The 27,209-nt window shown below is 43.4% G+C and overlaps 1 protein-coding gene across 1 annotated transcript in view; it reads right to left on the bottom strand.

Moving 5' to 3' along the window:
• Positions 1-1,211: 1,211 nt before the first annotated feature.
• The window catches only part of LOC124613859, a 348,632-nt gene continuing 322,634 nt past the window's right edge, over positions 1,212-27,209 (bottom strand). Inside the window, exons 17-19 of the mRNA XM_047142584.1 lie at positions 15,029-15,121; positions 8,458-8,599; positions 1,212-1,520 (exon numbers count right to left, since the gene is read on the bottom strand). Of these exons, the coding sequence (XP_046998540.1) occupies positions 1,212-1,520; positions 8,458-8,599; positions 15,029-15,121 (544 nt within the window). The remainder of the gene's footprint in view (positions 1,521-8,457; positions 8,600-15,028; positions 15,122-27,209) is intronic.

Raw genomic sequence — 27,209 nt, 5'->3', positions numbered from 1 at the left:
CGACGAGTCAACGTTTCCGTTATTTCCAACATTGGGTTGGGTTTAGGTCTAGAGAACGCGAAAAGAAGCCTACAATCCTGATTCCAAGCGTTAATCATTGAGGTGGAAGTGTGATGGTGTGGGCAGCTTTATCACGGTATTCTGCTGGTCGAATAATTACTGCAAAAGCCGTGTTACAGCCAACAATTATTTGAACGTTTTATGTGATCAGGTGCATCTCATGATTGTTTCCCAACAATGATGCCATATTTCAGGACGATAATGCACCCCCTCACACAGCCAGGACATTACAGTCCTGGTATGAGGAGCATGGAACTGAACTGCAGCGTATTCCCTGGCCAGCATAGTCCCCGGTCTTGCACATTATGGAACCCTTGTGGGCGGTACTGGAGCGCAGACTCCAGACCAGATTTCCCCCTACCTCGCCGCTACAGGAGTTAGAAGAGGTTCCGATCGAAGAGTGGCATAAAATTCGTCTGGACACTATACAATCATTATGTACCGGTGAGTGTAGACTTTCCCGGCGTAAACTATTGATGAAGGTTTCTCGGGTCTCCAGCCGGGTGGTAGCGTTGATATCTCGCGACGTTTCGGGAAGTTCGCCAGACGGTGGGTAGTACGACACTTCCCGAAACGTCACGAGATATCAACGCTACCAACCGGGCTGGAGACCCGAGAAACCTTCATCAATTATGTACCGGTATTCCTAGAAGAAACGCAGCTGTATTACGGGCAAATCGGGGTCCGATCCATTATTAATAAAGCTTCCCCAAGTAAGTACAGGTGTTGACGGTCGTTTGTCTGTCCCCTGTAGGTGTAGATGCAGATGTGAAGTTTGTCAAACACACGGGCTGTGTAGATTGTGCACAATGTTTCGACTGAGGGTTGTTAGTCTGCATTGTATGTTGTCGGTTTTGGTGATGACGTACTGTTGGCTTTTTCACTCTGTGTATACATTTTCACAGAAACAAAGCTAACTGGGGTGAAAAACCGCATAAATCGCAATTAAGTCGTTACTCCGCAACGAGCCACCGGAGACCAGGGAGAGCTCGTACGAAAGCACTCGGCAAGCAGCCTCGGACACTCGGAGGGTGCGCCCGCACAGTGGCGGCCGCCTAGAGCGAGGTGCGGGCCTCGTAGGCGGGCGGGGGCGGCGTCGGCGTGTGGGGCGGCGTCGGCGTGTGGGGCGGCGTCGGCGCCGGGGGCGGGCGCTAGCCGGGCGCCGGCGAGGGCCCGTAGCCGAGGTTCTTGCGCTGCAGGAAGAGGTGTATCTCGGCGAAGCGCGGGCGCAGCGCGGCGTCGCGGCGCCAGCACTCGGCCATCATGTCGAAGAGCTCGCGGGGGCAGGCGGCGGGCCGCGCAGGGCAGCGCTGGCGGCCGTCGTCCAGCTGCCACCGGCTGCAGTTCTCCACCACCTGCTGGTCGCTCAGCTCCGCCAGCGGCTGCACCGCGCACAGCGTCAGCGTCTCCCACAGCGTCACGCCGAACGCCCACACGTCGCTCTTGGTCGAGTACTCGCCCTGCAGGTGGGGGACGCACACATACATATAGCGGCAAAGTCAGCAGCACGCGAGAACGAGCAAGAAAGTAAGAGGAGTACAATCTCCGTGTCAGCAACTGTGACCGTACAGCGATCAGTCACTATCCTACCACCACCTGCTACTGGCAGCTCTCATTCATCTCTTTGTGTCTCGACTCATTATAGATGTGCGATCTAAATTGTGTCTGTTCATTCGGTTAAGTCCGAAACAACAGACACCAAATACATATTTAAGGTGAGAACGACCAGTTGATCATTTCAGTGCGGATTGTAACGTAGCAGCCACGTTACGTAGCACTCTATAAATATACCCACTCTGTTTTGCAATTTTATTTAAGGGGGGTAGGACGTCAAACGGGCCGACTTGGAGCAGGAGAGGCACCACAGGACATTTTAATTTCCACTGTCTATACGTTTACAAATAAATCCGTAAAACTTTGTCAGCACGACCAGGAAGGCTTCAGAATTCACACTCATAGCAGTGGAAGTTCGAAAACATAAGGAAGTAATTTTTTTACATGTAAAATTTCGTCATTTTGTTCACTTACTAATGGCATCATTTGTTGCTACAGGTGATGGTTCGATGAATTTTGCACAGCATACAAACCATACTTAATAATTGAGGTAATTAACTACAAAATTTCTGTTTTTTCTAAACATGAAGTTTAAAATACAACAGATCATTCGTTTTTTCGTAAATTAAATAAATTCTAGAGTTTCATATGTAAGTAGGCTGTTTAGGTTTTTATATTGGTAACGCCACGTAGCGCTCTGTATGAAAATCACTGCCTGTACTGTGTGCAGTCTGTGGCTGGTTTGCATTGTTGTCTGCTATTGTAGTGTTGGGCTGTTGGCTGTTAACAGCGCGTAGCGTTGCACAGTTGGAGGTGAGCCGCCAGCAGTGGTGGATATGGGGAGAGAGAGGGCGGAGTTTTGAGAGCGGATGATCTGGACGTGTGTCCATCAGAGACAGTAAAATTGTAAGACTGGATGTCATGAACTGATATATATATATATATATATATATATATATATATATATATATATATATATATGTTATGACTTTTGAACACTATTAAGGTAAATACATTGTTTGTTCTCTATTAAAATCTTTCATTTGCTAACTACGCCTATCAGTAGTTAGTGCCTTCAGTAGTTTGAATCTTTTATTTAGCTGGCAGTAGTGGCGCTCGCTGTATTGCAGTGGTTCGAGTAACGAAGGTTTTTGTGAGGTAAGTGAATCATGAAAAGTATAGGTTATCGTTAGTCAGGGCCATTCTTTTGTAGGGACTATTAAAAGTCAGATTGCGTTTCGCTAAAAATATTGTGTGTCAGTTTAGTGTTGATCAGAATAAGTGAAGAGAGTAATGTCTGAGTACGTTCAGTTTTGCTCAGATGTTTGAAAAGCAAATAATGTAAGAGGTTTGTCAACACAGTCAATCAATTTCAGTGCAGATTGTAACGTAGGTAGTCACGTTACGTAGGACTCTATAAATATTTTGCAATTTTATTTAAGGGGGGCCGACTTGGGGCAGGAGAGGCACCACAGGACATTTAAATTTGCACTGTCTATACTTTTACAATAAATTCATAAAACTTTGTTAGCACGACCAGGAAGGATTCTGGATTCACACTCATAGCAGTGGAAGTTCGAAAACATAACGAAGTAATTTTTTTTACGTGTAAAATTTCGTCATTTTTTTCAGTGACTGTTGCTATAGGTGCACTTTTCTTCATAAGTAAGAGAGATGGTTCGATGAATTTTGCACAGTATACAAACCGTACTTAAAGGTGTATGAAAGTTATAATTTTCCAAATAAAAAAAAAACTGTGGTAAAAATTGAGGTAATTAACTACAAAATTTGTGTTTTTTCTAAACATGAAGTTTAAAATACAACAGATCATTCGTTTTTTCATAAATTAAATAAATTCTAGAGTTTCATACACCTGTAAGTATGGTATGTATGCTGTGTAAAATTCATCGAAGAATATCTGTAACTTACGAAGAAAAGTGTACCTATAGCAACACCTATAGCCATTAGTAAATGAAAAAAATGATTAAATTTCACACGTAAAAAAATTTATTTTGTTATGTTTTCGAACTTCCACTGTAATGAGTGTGAATCTTGAATCCTTCCTGGTGATGCTGACAAAGTTTTACGAATTTATTTGTAAAAGTATAGACAGTGGAAATTAAAATGTCCTCTGAAGCCTCTCCTGCTCCAAGTCGGCCAGTTCAAGGCTACGAGCCATCTCGAGTGGGAAGGAGCACTGGTTGAAGTGGCCAGATGTAGATGGGAGTGCACGTGAGCGAGAAAATTATACGTTGGTTTCTCGTACCTTGTAGAACAATTTCAGGGTAGTAATACCGTTTCGGTATCAGACAGCGTGCGGGATCTGAATGCTAATGGGACGCCCCCCCCCCCCCCCCCCCCTCCCTGTAGAACTCGATGGCGATTTGCTAGTTATCGGCCTCGAGAGAGAAAATAGTACCAGGTTAAGACAAATATATTTTAATGTAAAGCACAGAATTGAGGACAAGGCTTAATAAAACAATGTCCTCTCTTGCATGCTGTTTTCTTTCATGAGTTTATAAAGTGAGTAACGAGGTGATTACTCATCGGCGCGGAGGTACGAATTAAGTGGAGGGGAGATCTAGTTTTGGCGTTCGCGTCTTCGCTCTGGGTCCCTCATTATGGACAGACCCATATCTGACAGCTCGGATGAAATGCTGACTTTATTTGGTCAGTAAGCACTCTTACAGTACATGTAACTTTAAAGGCACTGTACCAAGTGTATGGAACAGCAGTTGAGGTAGCGACAGGTTATTCCGCAATTTAATACGCCAGGCACCGATTTTTATTGTGTGATATGAAGTCTCACTGGAACTGTGATGAACTTAAGAACTATGGTAGAGCCGCATAGCCCAATCAAGATGCAGTCTCGTCGTTATTTCTTGCATGGCTCCACGCTGGTGTGAATTTCCGATAAATCTTCAAGGATTTACTGTAAGCAAGATGGCCGTAAAGATGAGTGCACTGAAAGAATCTAAATTCATTGTGTAATGTGGTAATGTTTAGATGAGCGAATGTTTGTTGTAGTTGCATCATTAGAAGTCCCGCGTGGCAGTGCAAAATTAATTGTTTAGCTCTGAGTGAAACCGGTATTTAACTTCTATGTACGTAAGAGAAGACAGAGTGTTCTAGAAGAGGACTAACGTATATTGCATTGTTCTGAAGGATAGAGCCTGATTCATTGTGAAGATAATTTACGAACATAAATGAGACATGTGTCATCATAAGGTGCATAAGGAAGATGTTAGCCTGATGCTCTGTCATTTGTGTGCTCTCTGATTAACTACAGGCGCCAAATGTTACTGTAATAGCAATTCCTTGCAATCGTAACATGTGCTTTATTGGAGGACACTGTGCTTCTGAATTATATTTTATTTATCACGGTAGGTCCGTGTTCTTATTTGCTGCAACATCCTTTTTCATTACAACATTACTTGGTTGATTTGTTGCCTGCCAACATTGCTTACAGTGAGCAGTATCGAGAGCGGGAGAACAGGGCTATCTTTGAGAGCAAGCATCTTCGAGAAATATTAAAGGTCGTGGTCCGTGACGCTTGCGACACGTACCTAACGTTAGGTCGACGTTGACCCGCTGCGCGCCCGATTTAATGCAATCAATGTGGCACATTGTCTCTCAAGTGACTATCCACTCGCACCGATACATTAGTAATAGTACGCAACTCGTGTTACATCACATTCCAGCATTCGGGTTAGTCATTATGATTGGTGGAATAAATCTGAGAGGCCGGTCTCTGTGGTCGAGCGGTTCTAGGCGCGTTAGTCCGGAACCGCGCTGCTGCTACGGTCGCAGGTTCGAATCCTGCCTCGGGCATGGATGTGTGCGATGTCGTTAGCTTAGTTAGGTTTAAGTAGTTGTAAGTCTAGGGTACTGATGACCTCAGACATTAAGTCCCATAGTGCTCAGAGCCATTTGAACCATTTGAAATCTGAGAATAATTAACTGATCCACCGACCCTTGTAACTTCCAGGATGGACACCAGGCTCGATCTGTTACGGGGATCGGCGAAATGCCGCGAGTAACGAGGATAATGGGAAAAGGGCACTACACTAGTAGTGTGTAGATAAGCTGAGACTCTGGTTCTTTCGGAAGCGTGCAGTTGCGATGAACACTGTGTCCAGGTGGCGCAGTGATCAGCTCATCTGCCTGGTAAGGAGAACACCCGGGTTCGAATCCCATTCCGGCACAGATTTTCAACTTTCCCAATTCATGTCAATCAATACTACTGCCAGCTAAATTAATTCATCTCTTTATGTCTCTCTTTTTTGTTTTTGTTTGAACTACACGTAGCACGTATAAAAGGAAGAACTGTCTCATCGCATCTAAATCAAATTTCCATATGTTGTTTCTTCCATTAAATACACTTTTAATTTAAATTTAAAATACATCCACAACCTATTATGCATATTATGTCAGAGACAGCAAAGGACTTGGAAGAGCAGTTGAACGGAATGGATAATGTCTTGAAAGGAGGATATAGGATGAACATCAACAAAAGCAAAACGAGGATAATGGAATGTAGTCGAATTAAGTCGGGTGATGCTGAGGGAATTAGATTAGGAAATGAGACACTTAAAATAGTAAAGGAGTTTTGCTGTTTGGGGAGCAAAATAACTGATGATGGTCGAAGTAGACAGGATATAAAATGTAGACTGCCAATGGCAAGGAAAGCGTTTCTGAAGAAGAGAAATTTGTTAACGTCGAGTATAGATTTAAGTGTTAGGAAGACGTTTGTGATAGTATTTGTATGGAGTGTAGCCATGTATGGAAGTGAAACGTGGACGATAAATAGTTTAGACAAGAAGAGAATAGAAGCTTTCGAAATGTGGTGCTACAGAAGAATGCTGAAGATTAGATGGGTAGATTACATAACTAACGAGGAGGTATTGAATAGAATTGGAGAGAAGAGAAATTTGTGGCACGACTTGCTAGAAGAAGGGATCCGTTGGTAGAACACGTTTTGAAGCATCAAGGGATCACCAATTTAGTATTGGAGGGCAGCGTGGAAGGTAAAAATCGTAGAGGGAGACCAAGAGATGAATACACTAAGCAGATTCGGAAGGATGTATGTTGCAGTAGTTACTGGGAGATGAAGAAGCTTGCACGGGATAGAGTAGCATGGAGAGCTGCATCAAACCAGTCTCAGGACTGAAGACCACAACAACAACAACAACAACAACAAGTTAGCAACAATTTAAGAAAAAGTTGTGTGTATACATGTGTGATCGTTATATATATTTTTTTTATTTGTTACTTTTTTAAATTTTAACCTTTTGTAAAATTAAAAAAAATGTACTATTAATAAAACTGAATTTGTATGGTATAACATGTAAAATCACACAAAGTATGGCCTGCTATATAGCAACAGGCAGGTGGTCTTTACTTGACAAATCCATAAATAATTAAGTTTAGCTTGAACGATGCAGTTCTCTTACTTTTCTGTACAGAAAGAGAAATTTCTTCCGATTAGAACTTTGCCCACAGTGAAGCTTTCCTCTGTACGTTCCTTCCTCTTTCCACGGACCACACATCCTGTGGTACCGTACAGAGAATGCATGTCTTCCAGTTCCCGCAAAGAATACTTCTTAGATCTTGTGCAACCAGTATAGTAACTGTACATCGCGGAGGACAAATCACAGACGAGTTCAGGTTGTTTTTCAAGCAAACGCTACCAAAGTAAATGTGGCTGGCAGTTTTTTGCTGTGGAACACAAGCAGCTTACTACGTTTCGCTCATTCAATATCTCACTCGACTAAATATTCATTTCGGACCACTTGTCTATTATATCAAAATAGTTTACAACCCTAAAGGTTGGTTCGTTGACTTTTGGAGAGGGGGCCAAATAGCGAAGTCATCGGACCCATCGGATAAGGGAAGGAGGGGGAAGGAAATCGGCCGTGTCCTTTCAAAGGAACCATCCAAGCATTCGCCTGAGCCGATTTAAGGAAATCACGGAAAACCTAAATTAGGATGGCAGGACACGGGTTTGAAATGTCGACTTCCGAATGTGCTAACCACTGCTTCACCTCGCCCGGCAGACTCTAAAGGTTTTTTCATACCCTGTATAAGTTACTGTTACAGATGAAAGTTATGTAAAGACACCTTGACGATGCTTTGACCAAACATTTAAGGTATTCGGTAATTTGCTGTTTGTTTTTCGTTTAATATCTAACACACAAAACCAGAATGATGTGGTAATCCTGTTGGGTATGTTGCCGATTTTTGCATTCAGTTCTGCAAGCAAAAACACTCAGGAACACAACGATCTACTTGCTGAAGAAGTTTACGCAGTCAAGTCTCACAGCCGTTTGATTATGAAATTCTGTGTTGTTCAGTAATCTACCTAGCAATGTCTACGTTTCTGTAGCCATCTGGCGCCTCTTCTTTGCGAAGTGTGAGAGCACTGTGCCTTAAGTATAGCTGTTTTGTGCAAGTTCCTGTGACGATTAAATCCAAAGCAATGTGTTGTGTTTGTATTCTTAACAACTTTGAGAGTGATAAGAGAGAGTGTGGAAACTGGTAACTCCCCGCAGTGTATCTAGTAAGACGGAAGGAAGTACGTGGGTCTGCGGGGTGAAGTTTGAGATAAATCACAAAGCGGTGCGCCACCACAGCAGATACATATTGGATGCGAAAATTTCTTCCACTACCATGACGTTGAATCCTTCAGAACAAACGCTGTTGAACTAGCATGTGCCAGGTGAGATGGCCACGCAGTAATGGAACTCCTCTGCATACGTGTGGAATAGGCCAATCTGGGAGCTGGTAAGTGTCGTCTCTGTGGGCTGCTGATGACACGATCTGTGGAGAAAAGTGAGGACTCACCAGCAGCACGCTCTCCCAGGACATCCAGCGCACGGGCAGCTTGGTCTGCGTGTCGCTCAGGTAGTAGTCGAGGTCGTAGCGCGAGCAGAACATGGCGTGGTCCGACACCTTCAGGCTGAAGTCCGGGCCCACCACGCAGTTCCTGCCAAACAGAACCGACCAGTGACAAATTACAGGCCGTTCGCTAGATAGGTGGCGTGCAGTGGTTGGTAAGCATCGCAAAGTGCTCCTAAAGCGTTTGTGCGTCAGATATCAAGACAGGCAGGGGATCGAACTGAGCACCGTATACGAACAGCTGGTTCGATACGCCGCCCAGAATGTGTGCGATACAAGCACAACGCTCTACTCTTTAAGTAACAAATCGAGGGAAGGCAACTGGCCTTCTTCGCAAGTTCCATTGCAATTTGTATGTTGAGAGCCCTAAATTTTGGCTTGACTTGGATTCCGGCAGTCAGTTCATTAAGTTCTAGTCGATCATCTCATACATCAAAGATGGAAAACGCTTAGAGAATGTGCATTTCATGGAATGACAGCACGGGCTGTAAAAGATAGATGAGTATCGAGGGCTTATCGGGCACCGGGAGTCGAACTCGGCTATGAATGCCGATGTGACACCATTTCACAGTGTGACTGGCGTCCAGACATCGAGAAGACATAATGAAGACATAACGAAAAGTCGATTTTCCACCGTGAAGTTGTATTATATCTTGCAGAAAAAATGCTACTGAAAAGTTGCGCGATTTTGCGAAGGAGTGTAGGAAATAAGACGGTGCTTCAGCTACGAGGTTGTTCAATAAGTAATGCAACACATTTTTTTCTCAGCCAATTTTGGTCCAAAAAATACTGAATTTGTTGTGGCGCATCGTGTATCTTCGCTTCAGCCTCTACATTTTCATGAAATTCCGAGAGGTGGTGCGCTAAACGTAGCCTTCAAAATGCCGTCTGTAACGGGAGTGCTTTCCAAGGAAAGAGCTGTCACTGAGTTTTCTTTGGCGGAAACTGGTAGAGGTTTACAGGCGCTTGCAGAATGTTTACAGAGAACTGGCAGTGAATAAAAGCACGGCGTCCGTTGTGGCCGAGCGGTTCCAGGCGCTTCAGTCGGGAACCGATCGACTGCTACGGTCGCAGGTTCCGATCCGGCCTCGGGCATAGATGTGTGTGCTGTCCTTAGGTTAGTTAGGTTTAAGTAGTTCTAAGTTCTAGGGGACTGATGACCTCAGACGTTAAGTCCAATTGTGCTCAGAGCCATTTGAGCCATTTTTTGAATAAAAGCACGGTGAGTCGTGGGGCCAGCTGTCTGTCGTCATCAGAACGAGACAGCCCAACCGTGTCCGATCTTCCACGCGTCGGCAGGCCACACACAGCTGGGACGCTCAGGAAATTGAAGAAATGACTTCAGCGTGCTCGTCACCAGAAATATGCAAACGAACTACTCCTTCTCCACGACAACGCAAGGCCTCAGACAAGTATGTGCACACGAGAGGAGCTCTCAGTACTTCATTGGACTGTTCTTCCTCATCCAAAGTGCAGCCCGCATCTCGCGCCTTCTGACTTCTATCTGTTTGGAACAATGGAGGTCGAACTCCACGGGAAGCTCTACGTGGGTGATGAAGCAAGTCGTTGGCTCCGACTTGGACTGGTACAGTGCTACCGTGTGGGCACACATGCCCTACTAGGAAGGTGGCGTAAGGCTGTCGCATTGATTGGAGATTATGTCGGAAAACAGGTGTTTGTAGCCAGAAGAGTGAGAAATAGTACGGTGTGTTGGAATCCTGAATAAAAGCAACATGCTTTCGGGAAAAAAATGTTGCATCACTTATTGAACGCTCCTCTTAGGCCGTGTCCTACGTGAGCGACAGCAGCGAGCGACTTCTTGGTACGAGACACTCCAGCGACAAGCAGCAACATCGGGCGACAACCTTGGGTGTCCAGCGTGCGAGCGACCACGACGCGCTACAATATGGCTGCGTTAGAGCCAACCAGCTGTTTCTATAAAACGGCGTCTTTAACCTGTATAATACTGTAGCTGGAGAGTAAGGCTACAGAATTAGGTTTACTTAAGAAAATAAAGCGACACGGAATGCTGCGCACGAAATTTACAAAGGGGGAACCTACATGGAGAGTTTCATAAGTATCGTCAACTACGAAGATCACTAGACAAGTTCTTCGAATTCACGTGAAAGAGCAGAGGAGCATTCGACTGTCTGATCAATAAATTAAATACGAATGTTTTTTTTTTGCATGATTAAGAACTTTTAACAGCCAATAAATGCGGAGGAATGACTATTACATGACTAACTACGCTAAATACAAACATACGCAAGCAAGTTGACACGACTGAGCAAAAGATAGCTGTGGTATAGGGTTAGCACGTACAGTTCAAAATTACGTGTAAGGAAAAGGTTCTGGGATCGATTTCCGGCCGATCTTATATTTTTATTGACTCAGTTACGATTCTGTATACTAAGTTTTATGTATACTGTTTACACTGCATCGCTAAGTATATTTTTAAGGTCTTGCCAAATCCCAGTATATCACACACATTTAATTCATAATAAATTAGAATGAACCACGAAATTTAACAGATATTTCATGTTTCGAACGTAATTCATCATCAGTCATTGTTACTCTAAATAGTCTGTAAAATTAAAGCTTACAAATTTTTTGAAAAGAAAGTCAAACGTTTTGTGTAATGACTTGTCTAAAAGTATAAAATAAAAAATATTATGGACGCGTTTGGTGCACCTCACTTTCTGTTCATGATTTCGAGCATCACTCAGAGGCACGTAGAATGTTTCTCTGATCTACTTATTTCATTTACACAAGTCATTTCATAAAATATTTGACTGATTTATTCCATTTTTGAATTTCAAGTTTTATTCTTACTGACTCCTCGTTTGCCTTCCTGGCGTACTTGATTCGAAGGAAGCCTTTTTGACACCAATGTAACTTTTTATGTGCAAAATAACTAGGTCTTGAAAAGATGACATTTTTGACACTTCATCTACAGCAGCTTTTCGTGAAATATTTCAATTTTTCCTCAGCTTATTAATTAAGTTTTCATTCATTACCCTGATTACTTTCAAGCAGTTAAATATTTTCATGCCAAAGTAGACCTCATGCTGGCCACTTTGATACCCCGTTTACCTCTTCCTCTCCCTTTGTTAGGCTATGAAAATTTGGACAAAACCTCATGTCTACATCTACATGACTACACTGCAATTCACATTTAAGTGCTTGGCAGAGGGTTCATCGAACCACAATCGTACTATCTCTCTACCATTCCACTCCCGAACAGCGCGCGGGAAAAACGAACACCTAAATCTTTCTGTTCGAGCTCTGATTTCTCTTATTTTATTTTGATGATCGTTCCTACCTATGTAGGTTGGGCTCAACAAAATATTTTCGCATTCGGAAGAGAAAGTTGGTGACTGAAGTTTCGTAAATAGATCTCGCCGCGATGAAAAACGTCTTTGCTTTAATGACTTCCATCCCAACTCGCGTATCATATCTGCCACACTCTCTCCCCTATTACGTGATAATACAAAACGAGTTGCCCTTTTTTGCACCTTTTCGATGTCCTCCGTCAATCCCACCTGGTAAGGATCCCACACCGCGCAGCAAGATTCTAACAGAGGACGAACGAGTGTAGTGTAAGCTGTCTCTTTAGTGGACTTGTTGCATCTTCTGAGTCTCCTGCCAATGAAACGCAATCTTTGGCTCGCCTTCCCCACAATATTATCTATGTGGTCTTTCCAACTGAAGTTATTCATGATTTTAACACCCGGGTACTTAGTTGAATTGACAGCCTTGAGAATTGCACTATTTATCGAGTAATCGAATTCCAACGGATTTCTTTTGGAACTCATGTGGATCACCTCACACTTTTCGTTATTTAGCGTCAATTGCCACCTGCCACACCATGTAGCAATCTTTTCTAAATCGCTTTTCAACTGATACTGGTCTTCGGATGACCTTACTAGACGGTAAATTACAGCATCATCTGCGAACAACCTAAGAGAACTGCTCAGATTGTCACCCAGGTCATTTATATAGATCAGGAACAGCAGAGGTCCCAGGACGCTTCCCTGGGAAACACCTGATATCACTTCAGTTTTACTCGATGATTTGCCGTCTGTTACCACGAACTGCGACCTTCCTGACAGGAAATCACGAATCCAGTCGCACAACTGAGACGATACCCCATAGGCCCGCAGCTTGATTAGAAGTCGCTTGTGAGGAACGGTGTTAAAAGCTTTCCGGAAATCTAGAAATACGGAATCAACCTGAGATCCCCTGTCGATAGCGGCCATTACTTCGTGCGAATAAAGAGCTAGCTGCGTTGCACAAGAACAATGTTTTCTGAAACCATGCTGATTACGTATCAATAGATCGTTCCCTTCGAGGTGATTCATAATGTTTGAATACAGTATATGCTCCAAAACCCTACTGCAAACCGACGTCAATGATATAGGTCTGTAGTTCGATGGATTACTCCTACTACCCTTCTTAAACACTGGTGCGACCTGCGCAATTTTCCAATCTGTAGGTACAGATCTATCGGTGAGAGAGCGGTTGTATATGATTGATAAGTAGGGAGCTATTGTATCAGCGTAATCTGAAAGGAACCTAATTGGTATACAATCTGGACCTGAAGACTTGCCCGTATCAAGCGATTTTAGTTGCTTCGCAACCCCTAAGGTATCTACTTCTAAGAAACTCATGCTAGCAGCTGTTCGTGTTTCAAATTCTGGAATATTCCATTCGTCTTACCTGGTAAAGGAATTTCGGAAAACAGCGTTCAATAACTCCGCTTTAGCGGCACAGTCGTCGGTAACAGTACCATCGGCACTGCGCAGCGAAGGTATTGACTGCGTCTTGCCGCTTGTGTACTTTACATACGACCAGAATTTCTTCGGATTTTCTACCAAATTTCGAGACAATGTTTCGTTGTGGAACCTATTAAAGGCATCTCGCATTGGAGTCCGTGCCAAATTTCGCGTGTCTGTAAATTTTAGCCACACTTCGGGATTTCGCGTTCTTCTGAACTTTGCATGCTTTTTCCGTTGCCTATGCAACAGCGTTCGGACCTGTTTTGTGTACCATGGGGGATCAGTTCCATCTCTTACCAATTTATGAGGTATGAATCTCTCAGTTGCTGTTGCTACTATATCTTTGAGTCACATGCTGTAAGTTAAAGCGAGTCTTGTTTTCGCTCTGCTCACGCGTTGACAAAAACGTATCGAATGTTAATCATATGATAAAATAGTCCTTTCTGGGTGCTGTCATTTCCAAAATTCGTCGTTTCGATATCTTGAACCTTTTATGAGATACGACGATTTTTACGATCACTTGACTCTCGAAGCGCAGGAAAGGTTAGGACTCGCCGCGAGCGACCAGTCAGCTGATATAACAACCAATATCTCAAGAATGAAAATGGATATCATTCCGGTCTCAACTTGAAATACAATTTAGAAATATTGGTTACATTTGATACGCAATATTGTATGGTCTTAAATGAACTATACGGAAAGTCTACACAATGTGATTTTACCTCTGAAATTTTTTAAAAATTTCGTGCAGCCATGTACCCAATTTCGTGCAGCACAGTAACTATGACGAATAATGAAAATAAATTCTGACCTTTATCATTTAAGGATATCAAGCTATATGTTGCGGAAGACTCAAATTTTTTCAGCGAAGTAATTCATGGCTGCCGTCGCGTCCGCTCCACTGCTTTGCCAAGAAGACACTTGGCTGTCGCTCTGTGTCGCTCGTGTTGCAGCGACAAGATTCAAACACGTTTGAATTCAAACGTCGCCAGTTGCAGCGGGAGACAGGCAGCGACACAGATGTCTCCCACTTAGGACACTTCCGTAACTACACCTGCGGTTGTGTTTTGTCGCCTGAAGCTGTCGCGCGCTGTCGCTCGCTTCTGTCACTCACGCAGGACACGGCCTTATATTAACTGTGCAACAATCCCACGTCCGAGTTGCGGGTTGCCTATCTACCTGCTTCCAGGGGCAACAAAAAATTGATTTTTCAATATTTCGCGTAGTTATCGACCAAATTTAAAATGCTGTCACGATCTACTCATTACGAGCTGTAATCTTATGATAGAAGCTTAACACAACAGGACAAGTGTGCAGTTAGAAAGAACGTACGTCGGCACTGAGGCAGCCTAATCTCCAGAGTGTGAGAATGAGAGAACTTAGCTACTCACAACAAACTTGTAAGCATAATTTCGAACCTTTCTCAAAGTTTTTCTCGTGTGCGTGCTTCAAGTCAAATATTTAACATATTAATTTGTTTGTAAAGTTATTACATGTCGAAAGCATTGCTCTTTATTTTTACTTGGGAGTTAAATTCTAATTTTTTTAAAAAAAGAATCGGGGATTTTACTGACAGTTCAAGCAAATAGTAACAATACGGGGACAGTGCATCGGTCGAAAATTGGGCGTTCATAACAGATTCACCACAAGTATCACAGTTAGCAAAATGTGTGTGTCACACTGAACGTGGAATCAGGCAGCAGCGGGACGTTCAGGCCGTGACGGCTGCTGAGACTCACCTGGCGGCCAGGTCCCGGTGCACCAGCTTGAGGCCCTCCAGGTACTTCATGCCCGCCGCGATCTGCGTCGCCAGGTAGATGAGGCAGCCGTAGCTGGGGGCACAACAACACCACAGGCGTCACGTTATATAGTGGGAGAAACACTTCTGCAGTGGCGGTAGCAAAACAACACACAACTGCAAACGTCATGTCTCTCTGCACCGATACAGGCATTTAATCAACGAAAAAAAAACAAAGTACATAAAAAATAGTATTCAGTAGCCGTCTTTCCTCAAAAATGTACACATCTCTCTTTTTTCTCCCAACAGTCTTTCTTACAACATTTCATCGTCTAGTAGCAAGACTGTGTGATGCCACTCCCTCAAAGAATGACATCAAAACTATATAAATTATTCAGATTAAACAAAATGAAGCAAACTAGGCTAAAAATTAGTTCAGAAACTTTGGTAATTAATTATTGTGGAAATTAGCATATCAATTTTGTATGTGATGTGACACTCGCAGAGAAATCGTAAACGGATACCAACGACAGGTAAAGTGAACTTCCTGGCAAATTAAACCTGTGTGCCGGACCGAGACTCGAACTCGGGACCTTTTCCTTTGGCGGGCAAGTGCTCTACCAACTGAGCTACCCAAGCACGACTCACGCCCCGTCCTCACAGCTTTAATTACGCCAGTGCCTCGTCTTCTACCTTCCAAACTTCACAGAAGCTCTCCTACATACCTTGCAGAACTAGCACCTTGCAGGTAAAGAGGTATTAGCCGCCGATATCTGCGATTCGTCACGTACGTGTAGTAGTATTCAGAATGGCGGCAGGGAAGGCATGCGGCCACCCCTTCAAATTAACATGCCGAATACGATTAACCATGGCCGACCGACCCTGCGTAACCGCGGGACTAGCCGCAAGCGATAGAATGTAGTAGCATTCAGAGGGCGCTGATTACCGACAAGATGGCGATTTTCTTTAAAGACGAGTCTTTGTAAGGAACTGTCCGCTTTCGCGTGCAGGGATACACCCGCAAAATGAATGTGGCTGGAAGACTGCAGTGACTGGCAACTTAAAATTGACGGAAAGGTCCATCCACAACTGCTGCAAAATTACGCAAGTTAATCATAGAAATTAGTCTCGCTTTGGCCTTTCAACTGTTTTCTGTGGCAGCAGAGGTTCTAAGTAGCACCCGAGCCGAGCAGTGGACAGCTTTGGAAGATGGGCTGCACTGTGTCAGCATCCATCAACTACCCTCCCTCTTCAGGAAAAATGGGCGTTATTGTCTCAACATGAGACTGATGACATTGTTCAAAGCGTGCCCCATCATTGCCAGTACTGCTGCCAGGAGTGCCAGCAGCCTATATTGAGCATATTAACCAGTTGTCGGAATGTGCGTGCGAATCCGTCAAGTTGGAAGAACACTTTTGTCTACCGTAATGCATCTTGCTGTTGATTACGATCTGTATTCTTTACTTTGTTCCTACTTCACTGTCACCTGTTTATACTACTTGTGGCAAAAGAAAGGCGGCTTTGCAAAATTTCTGTTTTCTTTTGCTTTAATTTTGGTCAGCAGTGTACTGGGTGATCAGAAAGTCAGTATAAATTTGAAAACTTAATAAACCACGGAATAATGTAGATAGAGAAATAAAAATTGACACAGATGCTTGGAATGACAGCGGGTTTTATTAGAACAAAAAAAAACAAAGTATTGGTCGTCACGTGAAAGATCTCTTGTACGTGTCGTTTGGTGCTAATCGTGTTCTCAGCCGCCACTTTCGTCATGCTTGGCCTCCCAGGTCCCCAGACCTCAGTCCGTACGATTATTGGCTTTGGGGTTATCTGAAGTCGCAAGTGTATCGTGGTCGACTGACATCTCTAGGGATGCTGAAAGACAACATCCGACGCCAGTGCCTCACCATAACTCCGGACATGCTTTACAGTGCTGTTCACAACATTATTCCTCGACTACAGCTATTGTTGAGGAATGATGGTCGACATATTGAGCATTTCCTGTAAAAAAAAAAATGGCTCTGAGCACTATGGGACTCAACTGCTGAGGTCATTAGTCCCCTAGAACTTAGAACTAGTTAAACCTAACTAACCTTAAGGACATCACAAACATCCGTGCCCGAGGCAGGATTCGAACCTGCGACCGTAGCGGTCTTGCGGTTCCAGACTCCAGCGCCTTTAACCGCACGGCCACTTCGGCCGACTCATTTCCCGTAAAGAACATGATCTTTGGTTTGTCTTACTTTGTTATGCTAATTATTGCTATTCTGATCAGATGAAGCGCCATCTGTCGGACATTTTGTGAACTTTTTTATTATTTTGGTTCTAATAGAACCCCATGTCATTCCAAGCATGTGTGACAATTTGTACCACTCTATCTACATTATCCCGTGATTTATACAGTTTTCAAATTTATACTCACTTTTTCATCACCCAGTATTTGCATCTGTCCCAGAAACCTCGTTCGCAATGCGTGTGACTTGGACTTTTTCGCAGTTCTGGTACCTTAGTTTTTCCAGCGACTTACAATAAACTGAATCTAGATGGGGAGCAGCTTCTTTCGTGTAATAGCTGTAGAATGTCTCAGGTTCATGACTGCCCTCACAGATTAGGAAGATATTCACTACGCCAGTACCTGTCATTTCGGCGCCCTCTGAGGTGGTGACTGCCGCAGCCTGGCCTGTACGCCGGTGCCCTGGCAGACAGCAACCAGGTGGCTGGTTCTCCTTTAAGGGTGGGCTTCATCACGCCGGAGCGGATATTGTGCGAGCACTGCCGGCGCCGCCGAACAAAGGAGTGTTGACAGCGCGCAGAGGATGCGTCCGTGAGGGCGGCGGGGGTCTCCACACACACACACACACACACAGAGTTCCAGAGTCCATTTCGCGTCCGGTACTCTTCCAATACTGTCTGCTCCTTTCTGCCTGGCTGCTGCGAAACGACGCCCTCACAAAGGATTGTTACTGAAAGAATACGCTTCCTCTCCTGGAGGACCACATCAGATTTTTAACTACGCCTCTGACTTCTTTTGCGAAGTGAAAAAGCAGTTTTCACCGGCCCTCCTAACAACTTTTCGTGTAATGTGATTGCCTCTGGCAGAGATAAATGAGAAGCGGCTATTTGTTTTTTAGACTGGCAAGTCGGTCTCTGCGAATTACTTGCGGCATAAAAATCTGAGGCCGGGTAAAAGAAAAAAAACGGGATTACGCTTGGACACAGAAGTGAGAATATACGGGAACAGAGTAAAGAATCTGACGGCATCTGGCGTCATGCAGAAGAACGGTATCGTAGTACAGTATCCACTGTTCATAGCAAAGATCACTACAAGCAGGGCCGGCTCAAGACACGAGGGACACAGCCCACCACTTGGGATGCCAATCTTAGAGGGTCGCCAAAGACGTCACTGGTGTGAGGTTTCTACACAGGACGTGTCCGAGTTACCAGAGACTGCTTGGGGCGGCTAGGTGAGAGATCTTTATACAATGCGTATTCCCGTTAGCATTGGGAACTGTCACGGTTTAAAGAGAACACGGGAAAAGGGGTCAGTGAGGGGGAAGGAGCACCAAAGCAAAAGCCTATTGTGAGGGAAAATGTTCTCCAACCGGTCCTCACTACAAGGTGACACTCTCTCCCATTTCTACGATAAATTTGACAATGACGGAAACTACAACGGAATGGTCCCATACGGTGTTAAATAAAACACTACAAGTGCTGCCTTTGGGGGGTTGGGGGGTGGTTTGCTGCAGTGAAGTTTGGATGTTTCCGTGATTCGCGCACGGATAGCCGAAACGGTTGAGGCGCCCACTCGCCTAAAGCCGAAAATCCATGTTCGAGGTACAAAGTTTCATTGTTGTCATTCTAACAGCCGATCGTTGTTCACATTGGCAACTCTGAATACATTTCTCGTATTTCTTGACGGCTTTCGCCTTTGCAGTGCCTGTTTCTTCGAACATGCATGCGTGTCCAAAGGAACACTGCACCGCAATTCTTCATAACAGGGGCACTGCTATTTCGTCTAATACTGTGATTCCTAAACGTGTCGAGGACGACTTCCGAGCCACTGAATCTTCAAATCTGTTGTGCAGCATTAGCGGCGTCAGAAATAGCTATCCACAAGGTATTCTATCTACCGTTAAAATCAGAAATTTCTGGAAACTCCTTTTTTGTGTGAGAAACAGCGTCCTATGACGTCACCCACATTCAAACAATCAACGTAATATGTTCAGTGTTCGTGACACTTCTGAACTCACAAGAAACAATTCAACACCACTTGCAGGGTGGAACATCTGCCGTTATGTTCACGGAAGTCCTCTTGCTGGTTGCAGCTGTTCCAGAACGTCAGTTAAAGCAACAAAATGTTTTGTAAGTTATCTCTTAAACCCCACCCCCCACCCCCTCCATGAACCATGGACCTTGCCGTTGGTGGGGAGGCTTGCGTGCCTCAGCGATACAGATAGCCGTACCGTAGGTGCAACCACAACGGAGGGGTATCTGTTGAGAGGCCAGACAAACGTGTGGTTCCTGAAGAGGGGCAGCAGCCTTTTCAGTAGTTGCAAGGGCAACAGTCTGGATGATTGACTGATCTGGCCTTGTAACAATAACCAAAACGGCCTTGCAGTGCTGGTACTGCGAACGGCTGAAAGCAAGGGGAAACTACAGCCGTAATTTTTCCCGAGGGCATGCAGCTTTACTGTATGGTTAAATGATGATGGCGTCCTCTTGGGAAAATATTCCGGAGGTAAAATAGTCCCCCATTCGGATCTCCGGGGGGGGGGGGGGGGGACTACTGAAGAGGATGTCGTTAGCAGGAGAAAGAAAACTGGTGTTCTACGGATCGGAGCTTGGAATGTCAGATCCCTTAATCGGGCAGGTAGGTTAGAAAATTTAAAAAGGGAAGTGGATAGGTTGAAGTTAGATATAGTGGGAATTAGTGAAGTTCGGTGGCAGGAGGAACAAGACTTCTGGTCAGGTGACTACAGGGTTATAAACACAAAATCAAATAGGGGTAATGCAGGAGTAGGTTTAATAATGAATAGGAAAATAGGAATGCTGGTAAGCTACTACAAACAGCACAGTGAACGCATTATTGTGGCCAAGATAGATGCGAGGCCAACACCTACTACAGTAGTACAAGTTTATATGCCAACTAGCTCTGCAGATGACGAAGAAATTGAAGAAATGTATGATGAAATAAAAGAAATTATTCAGATAGTGAAGGGAGACGAAAATTTAATAGTCATGGGTGACTGGAATTCGAGTGTAGGAAAAGGGAGAGAAGGAAACATAGTCGGTGAATATGGATTGGGGCTAAGAAATGAAAGAGGAAGCCGCCTGGTAGAATTTTGCACAGAGCACAACATAATCATAGCTAACACTTGCTTTAAGAATCATGAAAGAAGGTTGTATACATGGAAGAACCCTGGAGATACTAAAAGGTATCAGATAGATTATATAATGGTAAGACAGAGATTTAGGAACCAGGTTTTAACCTGTAAGACATTTCCAGGGGCAGATGTGGACTCGGACCACAATCTATTGGTTATGAACTATAGATTAAAACTGAAGAAACTGCAAAAAGGTGGGAATTTAAGGAGATGGGACCTGGATAAACTGAAAGAACGAGAGGTTGTACAGAGTTTCAGGGAGAGCATAAGGGAGCAATTGACAGGAATGGGGGAAAGAAATACAGTAGAAGAAGAATGGGTAGCTTTGAGGGATGAAGTAGTGAAGGCAGCAGAGGATCAAGTAGGTAAAAAGACGAGGGTTAGTAGAAATCCTTGGGTAACAGAAGAAATATTGAATTTAATTGATGAAAGGGGAAAATATACAAATGCAGTAAATGAAGCAGGCAAAAAGGATTACAAACGTCTCAAAAATGAAATCGAAAGGAAGTGCAAAATGGCTAAGCAGGGATGGCTAGAGGACAAATGTAACGATGTAGAGGCTTATCTCATTAGGGGTAAGATAGATACTGCCTACAGGAAAATTAAAGAGACCTTTGGAGATAAGAGAACGACTTGTATGAATATCAAGAGCTGAGATGGAAACCCAGTTCTAAGCAAAGAAGGGAAAGCAGAAAGGTGGAAGGAGTATATAGAGTGTCTATACAAGGGCGATGTGCATGAGGACAATATTATGGAAATGGAATAGGATGTAGATGAAGATGAAATGGGAGATACGATACTGCGTGAAGAGTTTGACAGAGCACTGAAAGACCTGAGTCGAAACAAGGCCCTGGGAGTAGACAACATTCCATTGGAACTAGTGACGGCCTTGGGAGAGCCAGTCCTGACAAAACTCTACCATCTGGTGAGCAAGATGTATGAAACAGGCGAAATACCCTCAGACTTCAAGAAGAATATAATAATTCCAATCCCAAAGAAATCAGGTGTTGACAGATGTGAAAATTACCGAACTATCAGTTTAATAAGTCACAGCTGCAAAATACTAACACGAATTCTTTACAGACGAGTGGAAAAACTAGTAGAAGACGACCTTGGGGAAGATCAGTTTGGATTCCGTAGAAATGTTGGAACATGTGAGACAATACTGACCCTACGGCTTATCTTAGATAAAGCTTTTGACAATGTTGACTGGAATACTCTCTTTCAAATTCTGAAGGTGGCAGGGGTAAAATACAGGGAGTGAAAGGCTATTTACAATTTGTACAGAAACCAGATGGCAGTTATAAGAGTCGAGGGACATGAAAGGGAACCAGTGGTTGGGAAGGGAGTAAGACAGGGTTGTAGCCTCTCCCCGATGTCATTCAATCTTTATATTGAGGAAGCAGTGAAGGAAACAAAAGAAAAATTCGGAGTAGGTATTAAAATTCATGGAGAAGAAATAAAAACTTTGAGGTTCGCAGATGACATTGTAATTCTATCACAGACAGCAAAGGACTTGGAAGAGAAGTTGAACGGAATGGACAGTGTCTTGAAAGGAGGATATAAGATGAACATCAACAAAAGCAAAACGAGGATAATGGAATGTAGTCGAATTAAGTCGGGTGATGCTGAGGGAATTAGATTAGGAAATGAGACGCTTAAAGTAGTAAAGGAGTTTTGCTATTTGGGGAGCAAAATAACTGATGATGGTCGAAGTAGAGAGGATATAAAAAGTAGACTGGCAATGGCAAGGAAAGCGTTTCTGAAGAAGAGAAATTTGTTAACATCGAGTATAGATTTAAGTGTCAGGAAGTCGTTTGTGAAAGTATTTGTATGGAGTGTAGCCATGTATGCAAGTGAAACATGAACAATAAATAGTTTGGACAAGAAGAGAATAGAAACTTTCGAAATGTGGTGCTACAGAAGAATGCTGAAGATTAGATGGGTAGATCACATAACTAATGAGGATGTATTGAATAGAATTGGGGAGAAAAGAAGTTTGTGGCACAACTTGACAAGAAGAAGGGACCGGTTGGTAGAACATGTTCTGAGCCGTCAAGGGATCACCATTTCATAATTGGAGGGCAGCGTGGAGGGTGAAAATCGTAGAGGGAGACCAAGAGATGAATACACTAAGCTGATTCAGAAGGATGTAGGTTGCAGTAGGTACTGGGAGATGAAGAAGCTTGCACAGGATAGGGGAGCATGGAGAGCTGCATCAAACCAGTCTCAGGACTGAAGACCAAAACAACAACAACAAGTTGCTTACAGCTTTATATGTCAGCTTATGGTGAAGTACCCATCAACTACCTAATGATCATACTTATTGCGATATTCGAATTTATGTAGGATGCTGCGCAAAATTTCAAAAGTTTGCAATGAAAAATAGGGGTCACTATCTTTTTGCGTTTAGTGGATGTTACATGAAATATTGAAACATATATGATATATGGTTTGAGATTTTGGCAAATGATGGCACGCAGAGAGGGGAGTATTTTTCCATGCGGTTAATATATGAAACAATATTATTATCTACAATGTTATTCAAGTAACTACAGATTTTTTCAATGAAATAATGTAATTTTTACGGGCCATTGATAGCTAGTTAAATGAGAATTTCTGTGAGTTTCGCTACAAGGTAAGCAAAGGAATTACACATTTATTTGTGTACTGGGTGGGTGAATTTTCATAAGCTATTGATCTGATTTGTCTTCAGTACCTAACTTAAGAAATCACTGCATCAGTATTCTGTCGCAACTGCGTATGCACTGGCATGTTAATGAGGTGACACTGTGTAAGTTCCACCGTAGCGGAATATCACGGACTTGAAGTTACTCCGTGGCCACCACATGAGTAAGTCCAGTATTAACAAAGCCGAATAACAGACAGAGACACGTGGAAGAGACAAGCGGGGTGAGGGGGCAATGGGGGAAGTGTTGTACCACACTCACTTATACGAGTTACCAGCTGTGGCTGGTAAAATTCAGAGATGGCAGTCTCGTCTCCAGCCTCACCTACAATGGACAAGTACCCCACTAAGGAACGCAACAGCATACTTGCAGTACTCAGTCCAGCCTTGGAAAGAAGACGGATTACCGGGATACGACATAGGCAAGAACTAATAACAAGAGAAAATGGTTCAATTTTTTGGAGCTTGGAGTGGTGCTACCTGGAACATTAAGAAAATTGCTCTTAAGGAAGTCTAATTAGCTAAACATTTGAAAGAAAAGGAAACAGATTTTGCAGCGATTGCAAAAACAGAGAAGAAAACATCTGGAACTAAATATGTAGATGGTTATATTATGATATAAAGTGGAGTAAAGCAGGAAGAAAGATCAAGTAAAGGTGTTGCCACCTACATTCATAGAAAATGGGAAGATAAAATGTTGGACTGTGAATACGTAAATGAACGCATTATACTGTTAGGAACTAAAGATCCAAGAGGAATATAAGAACAATAGCAACCTATGCTCCAAAAGAATGAAAACTGACGAGTCCAAGTCCTTTTACCAACGGTTACTAGTGATCTTAAGCAGATACAATAAAATCAGATTTTACTTATGGGAAATCTCAGTACTAGAATTGGAAATTTACCAATTCCAAAAATAGTAGGCACGTTTGGAGGAAATGTATCTAATGAAAACGGAAAAATACTGAGAGATGTTGCTACGTTTAATCACTTAAAAACTACCAATCGTTTCGTTAAGAAGTAAGACATTCGCTAATATACCTGGTCAGCAAGCATATATTGATCTACCATAGATTATATAATAATAAATAAGCATTTTTGTGGACATACTGAACATACCAGAGTTTCTCGAGGACTGGATATTGGATCAGATCACTTCCTTCTGGTGTCAATAGTTGACATCTACGCAAAATGGAGAAAACCGGAGAAAACGGTTAAGGATAAAAAGAAAGAACATGTTGTTTAAGTTTATCTTTTAGGAGACAGCAGCATAAGAGATCTTTAGCAGAAGTGGATGGCAAAATCATTAGCATATTTAGAAACGGTAGAAGACTTGGAGGAAGACTTGAAAAACTTAAAAACAACCGTCTTGATCAGGCCTAATGCGGTTCTGGGAAAGAAAAGGAAGTACAGGAAACGTAGAGAGTAAGGATTTGGACACCAGAGATGGAAACAGCAATTACAGAAAAACAAGAAGCTTTCAGGACCTGTATACATAATCCCATTAGTGAAAATGATAATCAATATAAAGAGAACAGAAACAATGAGAAATACCTAACTTGGAAAGAACACACAGAATGATAGGTACGTTTAATTAGAAACATAGAGAATGATTTACATGGCAGACAAACTGTCGCCTATAATGTGACTAAATCACTCAACAGAGAAGAAAATTATTGTATACATGTTAATTATAAAAAATTGTGGTACGATGATACGTTAATTCAGTCGTTTCCTGAACTGAATGTCACAGGCCTGGACAATACTGATATGAGGTGAGAGAGCTGATGGAACTCTAAAAACTACCAAATAAATTGGAAAGCCACTAGTCTGACACTCTTAATATGGAACAGTGGAAATATGGAGGGTTATTCGTACATCGAAGACTTCTTGAAATATTTAACCAATGTTGGAGAAATAAGAAGGTGCCAAAAGTCTGCCTGAAAGTCAAAGTAATATCTATCTTTAAAAATGGTGCTAATAAAAAATGATCAATTATCAAGGAATAAGTATCCTGGACTAAATCCATAATTCATATGCCAAAATACTGAATGCAAGACTTACAAATATCACGGAAAAGCTAATATCTGAAGAATAATCAGGTTTAAGGAAGGATGGTCATCTATTGACAATGTTTTTACGTTGCAGCAAGTTATAGAAAAGAGTTGAGAATTCCACAGGGAAACCCAACTTGCTTTCGCAGATTTTGTGAAAACATTCGATAATTTGAATAGAGAAATGCAATGGAATAACATGGCTGAGTGAGGTTATCCATCTACTACTACTACATGGCTGAATGAGGTTATCCATCTCATCTCATAAATGCTATTAAGAGTCTATACGCAAACACCGAAATTGACAATTTTTTGTAGACATGAGAAGTAAAGGAACTCAGCCAATAAACACAAACAAAGGGCTACGAGAACGATGCTGTATTTCTCCACCAATATATATATATATATATATATATATATATATATATATATTGTGTACATCAAGCCAGACACTAAGGCCAACTGTTGTTGAAGATGAAGAAGCCCTGTGTGATAGAAACCGATGGCGACAGTTGCAGGGAGGAAGAAGAAGAAGAAGAAGAAGAAGCCTGAATATGGATTTCGATGGGCAAACGACAGGAGTGGAGGGAGGCCTGCAGCACACCGCAGACGATCGCACAGAAGCGCTGCACACGGGGCTGGTTTGAAGTCAGCAGCACCTGTTACCTGGAGGGCCCCCATTCAACAGTATGTGCTCGTGTTTTTTGAACATACTATCTTACTTCTATGAAGTACGCGAAGGTAACGTCAATAAAGTTTTATTTTACCACACACATCACATAAATCGCTCCGTTTCTGCATTACGCCAAGGCTGCACTGTTATTGCGATTCGGCGTAGATCCCTCAGAGTGGTTGGTAGATCACGTAGTCCATAAACAGCCCTTTTCAATCTATCCCGAGCGTGTCGATAGGGTTCATGCCGGGACAACATGCTAGTCACTGAAGTCGAGCGATGTCGTTATCGTGAAGAAAGTCATTCACAAGATGTGCTCGATGGGGGCGCGAATTGTCGTCCATGAAGACGAATGCCTCGCCAACATGCTGCCGATATGGTTGCACTATCGGGTCGGAGGATGGCTTTCACGTATAGAGCAGCCGTTACGGCGCCTTCCACGACCACCAGCGGCGTACGTCGGCCCCACATAGTGCCACCCCAAAACAGCAGGGAACCTCCACCTTGCTGCACTCGCTGGACAGTGTGTCTAAAGCTTTCAGCCTGACCGGGTTGCCTCCAAACACGACTCCGACGATTGTGTAGTTGAAGGCATATGCGACACTTATCGGTGAAGAGAACGTGATGCCAATCCTGAGCGGTCCATTTGGCATGATGTTGGCCCATCTGTACCGCGCTGCATGGTCTCGTGGTTGCAAAGATGGACCTAGCCGTGGACGTCGGGAGTAAAGTTGCGCATCATGCAGCCTATTGCTCTCATTTTGAGTCGTAACACGACGCTCTGTGGCTGCAAGAAAAGCATTATTCAACGTGGTGGCGTTGCTGTCAGGGTTCCTCCGAGGCATAATCCGCAGGTAGCGGACATCCACTGCAGTAGTAGGCCTTGGGCGGCCTGAGCGAAGCATGTCGTGGACAGTTCCTGTCTCTCTGTATCTCCTCCACATCCTAACAACATCGCTTTGGTTCACTCCGAGAGTCCTGGACACTTCCCTTGTTGAGAGCCCTTCCTGGAACGAAGTAACAATGCGGACGCGATCGAACCCCGGTATTGACCGTCTAGGCACGGTTGAACTACAGACAACACGAGTCGTGTACCTCCTTCCCGGTGGAGTGACTGGAACTGCTCGGCTGCCGGACCCCCTCCGTCTAAGAGGCGCTGGACATGCATGGTTGTTTACGTGTTTTGGGTGGGTTCAGTCGAAGGGACTGTGCCTGTTATACAATATCCACTTCAACGTCTCTCTTTAGGAGTTCTGGGAACTGCGGTGATGCAAAACTTTTTTTGATGTGTGTATATGCTTAAATATCTCGTGAAAACGCCTTCTCCGAGTTGTATGTAGTTCCCACAATGGACTAGAAACTGCTTCGTTATTCACTTCGCT

The sequence above is a fragment of the Schistocerca americana genome, chromosome 4 (genome assembly GCF_021461395.2).
Source record: "Schistocerca americana isolate TAMUIC-IGC-003095 chromosome 4, iqSchAmer2.1, whole genome shotgun sequence".
Taxonomy (NCBI): domain Eukaryota; kingdom Metazoa; phylum Arthropoda; class Insecta; order Orthoptera; family Acrididae; genus Schistocerca; species Schistocerca americana.
The sequence above is the reverse complement of the archived record's forward strand: the minus strand, read 5'-3'. Positions and strand labels throughout refer to the sequence as shown.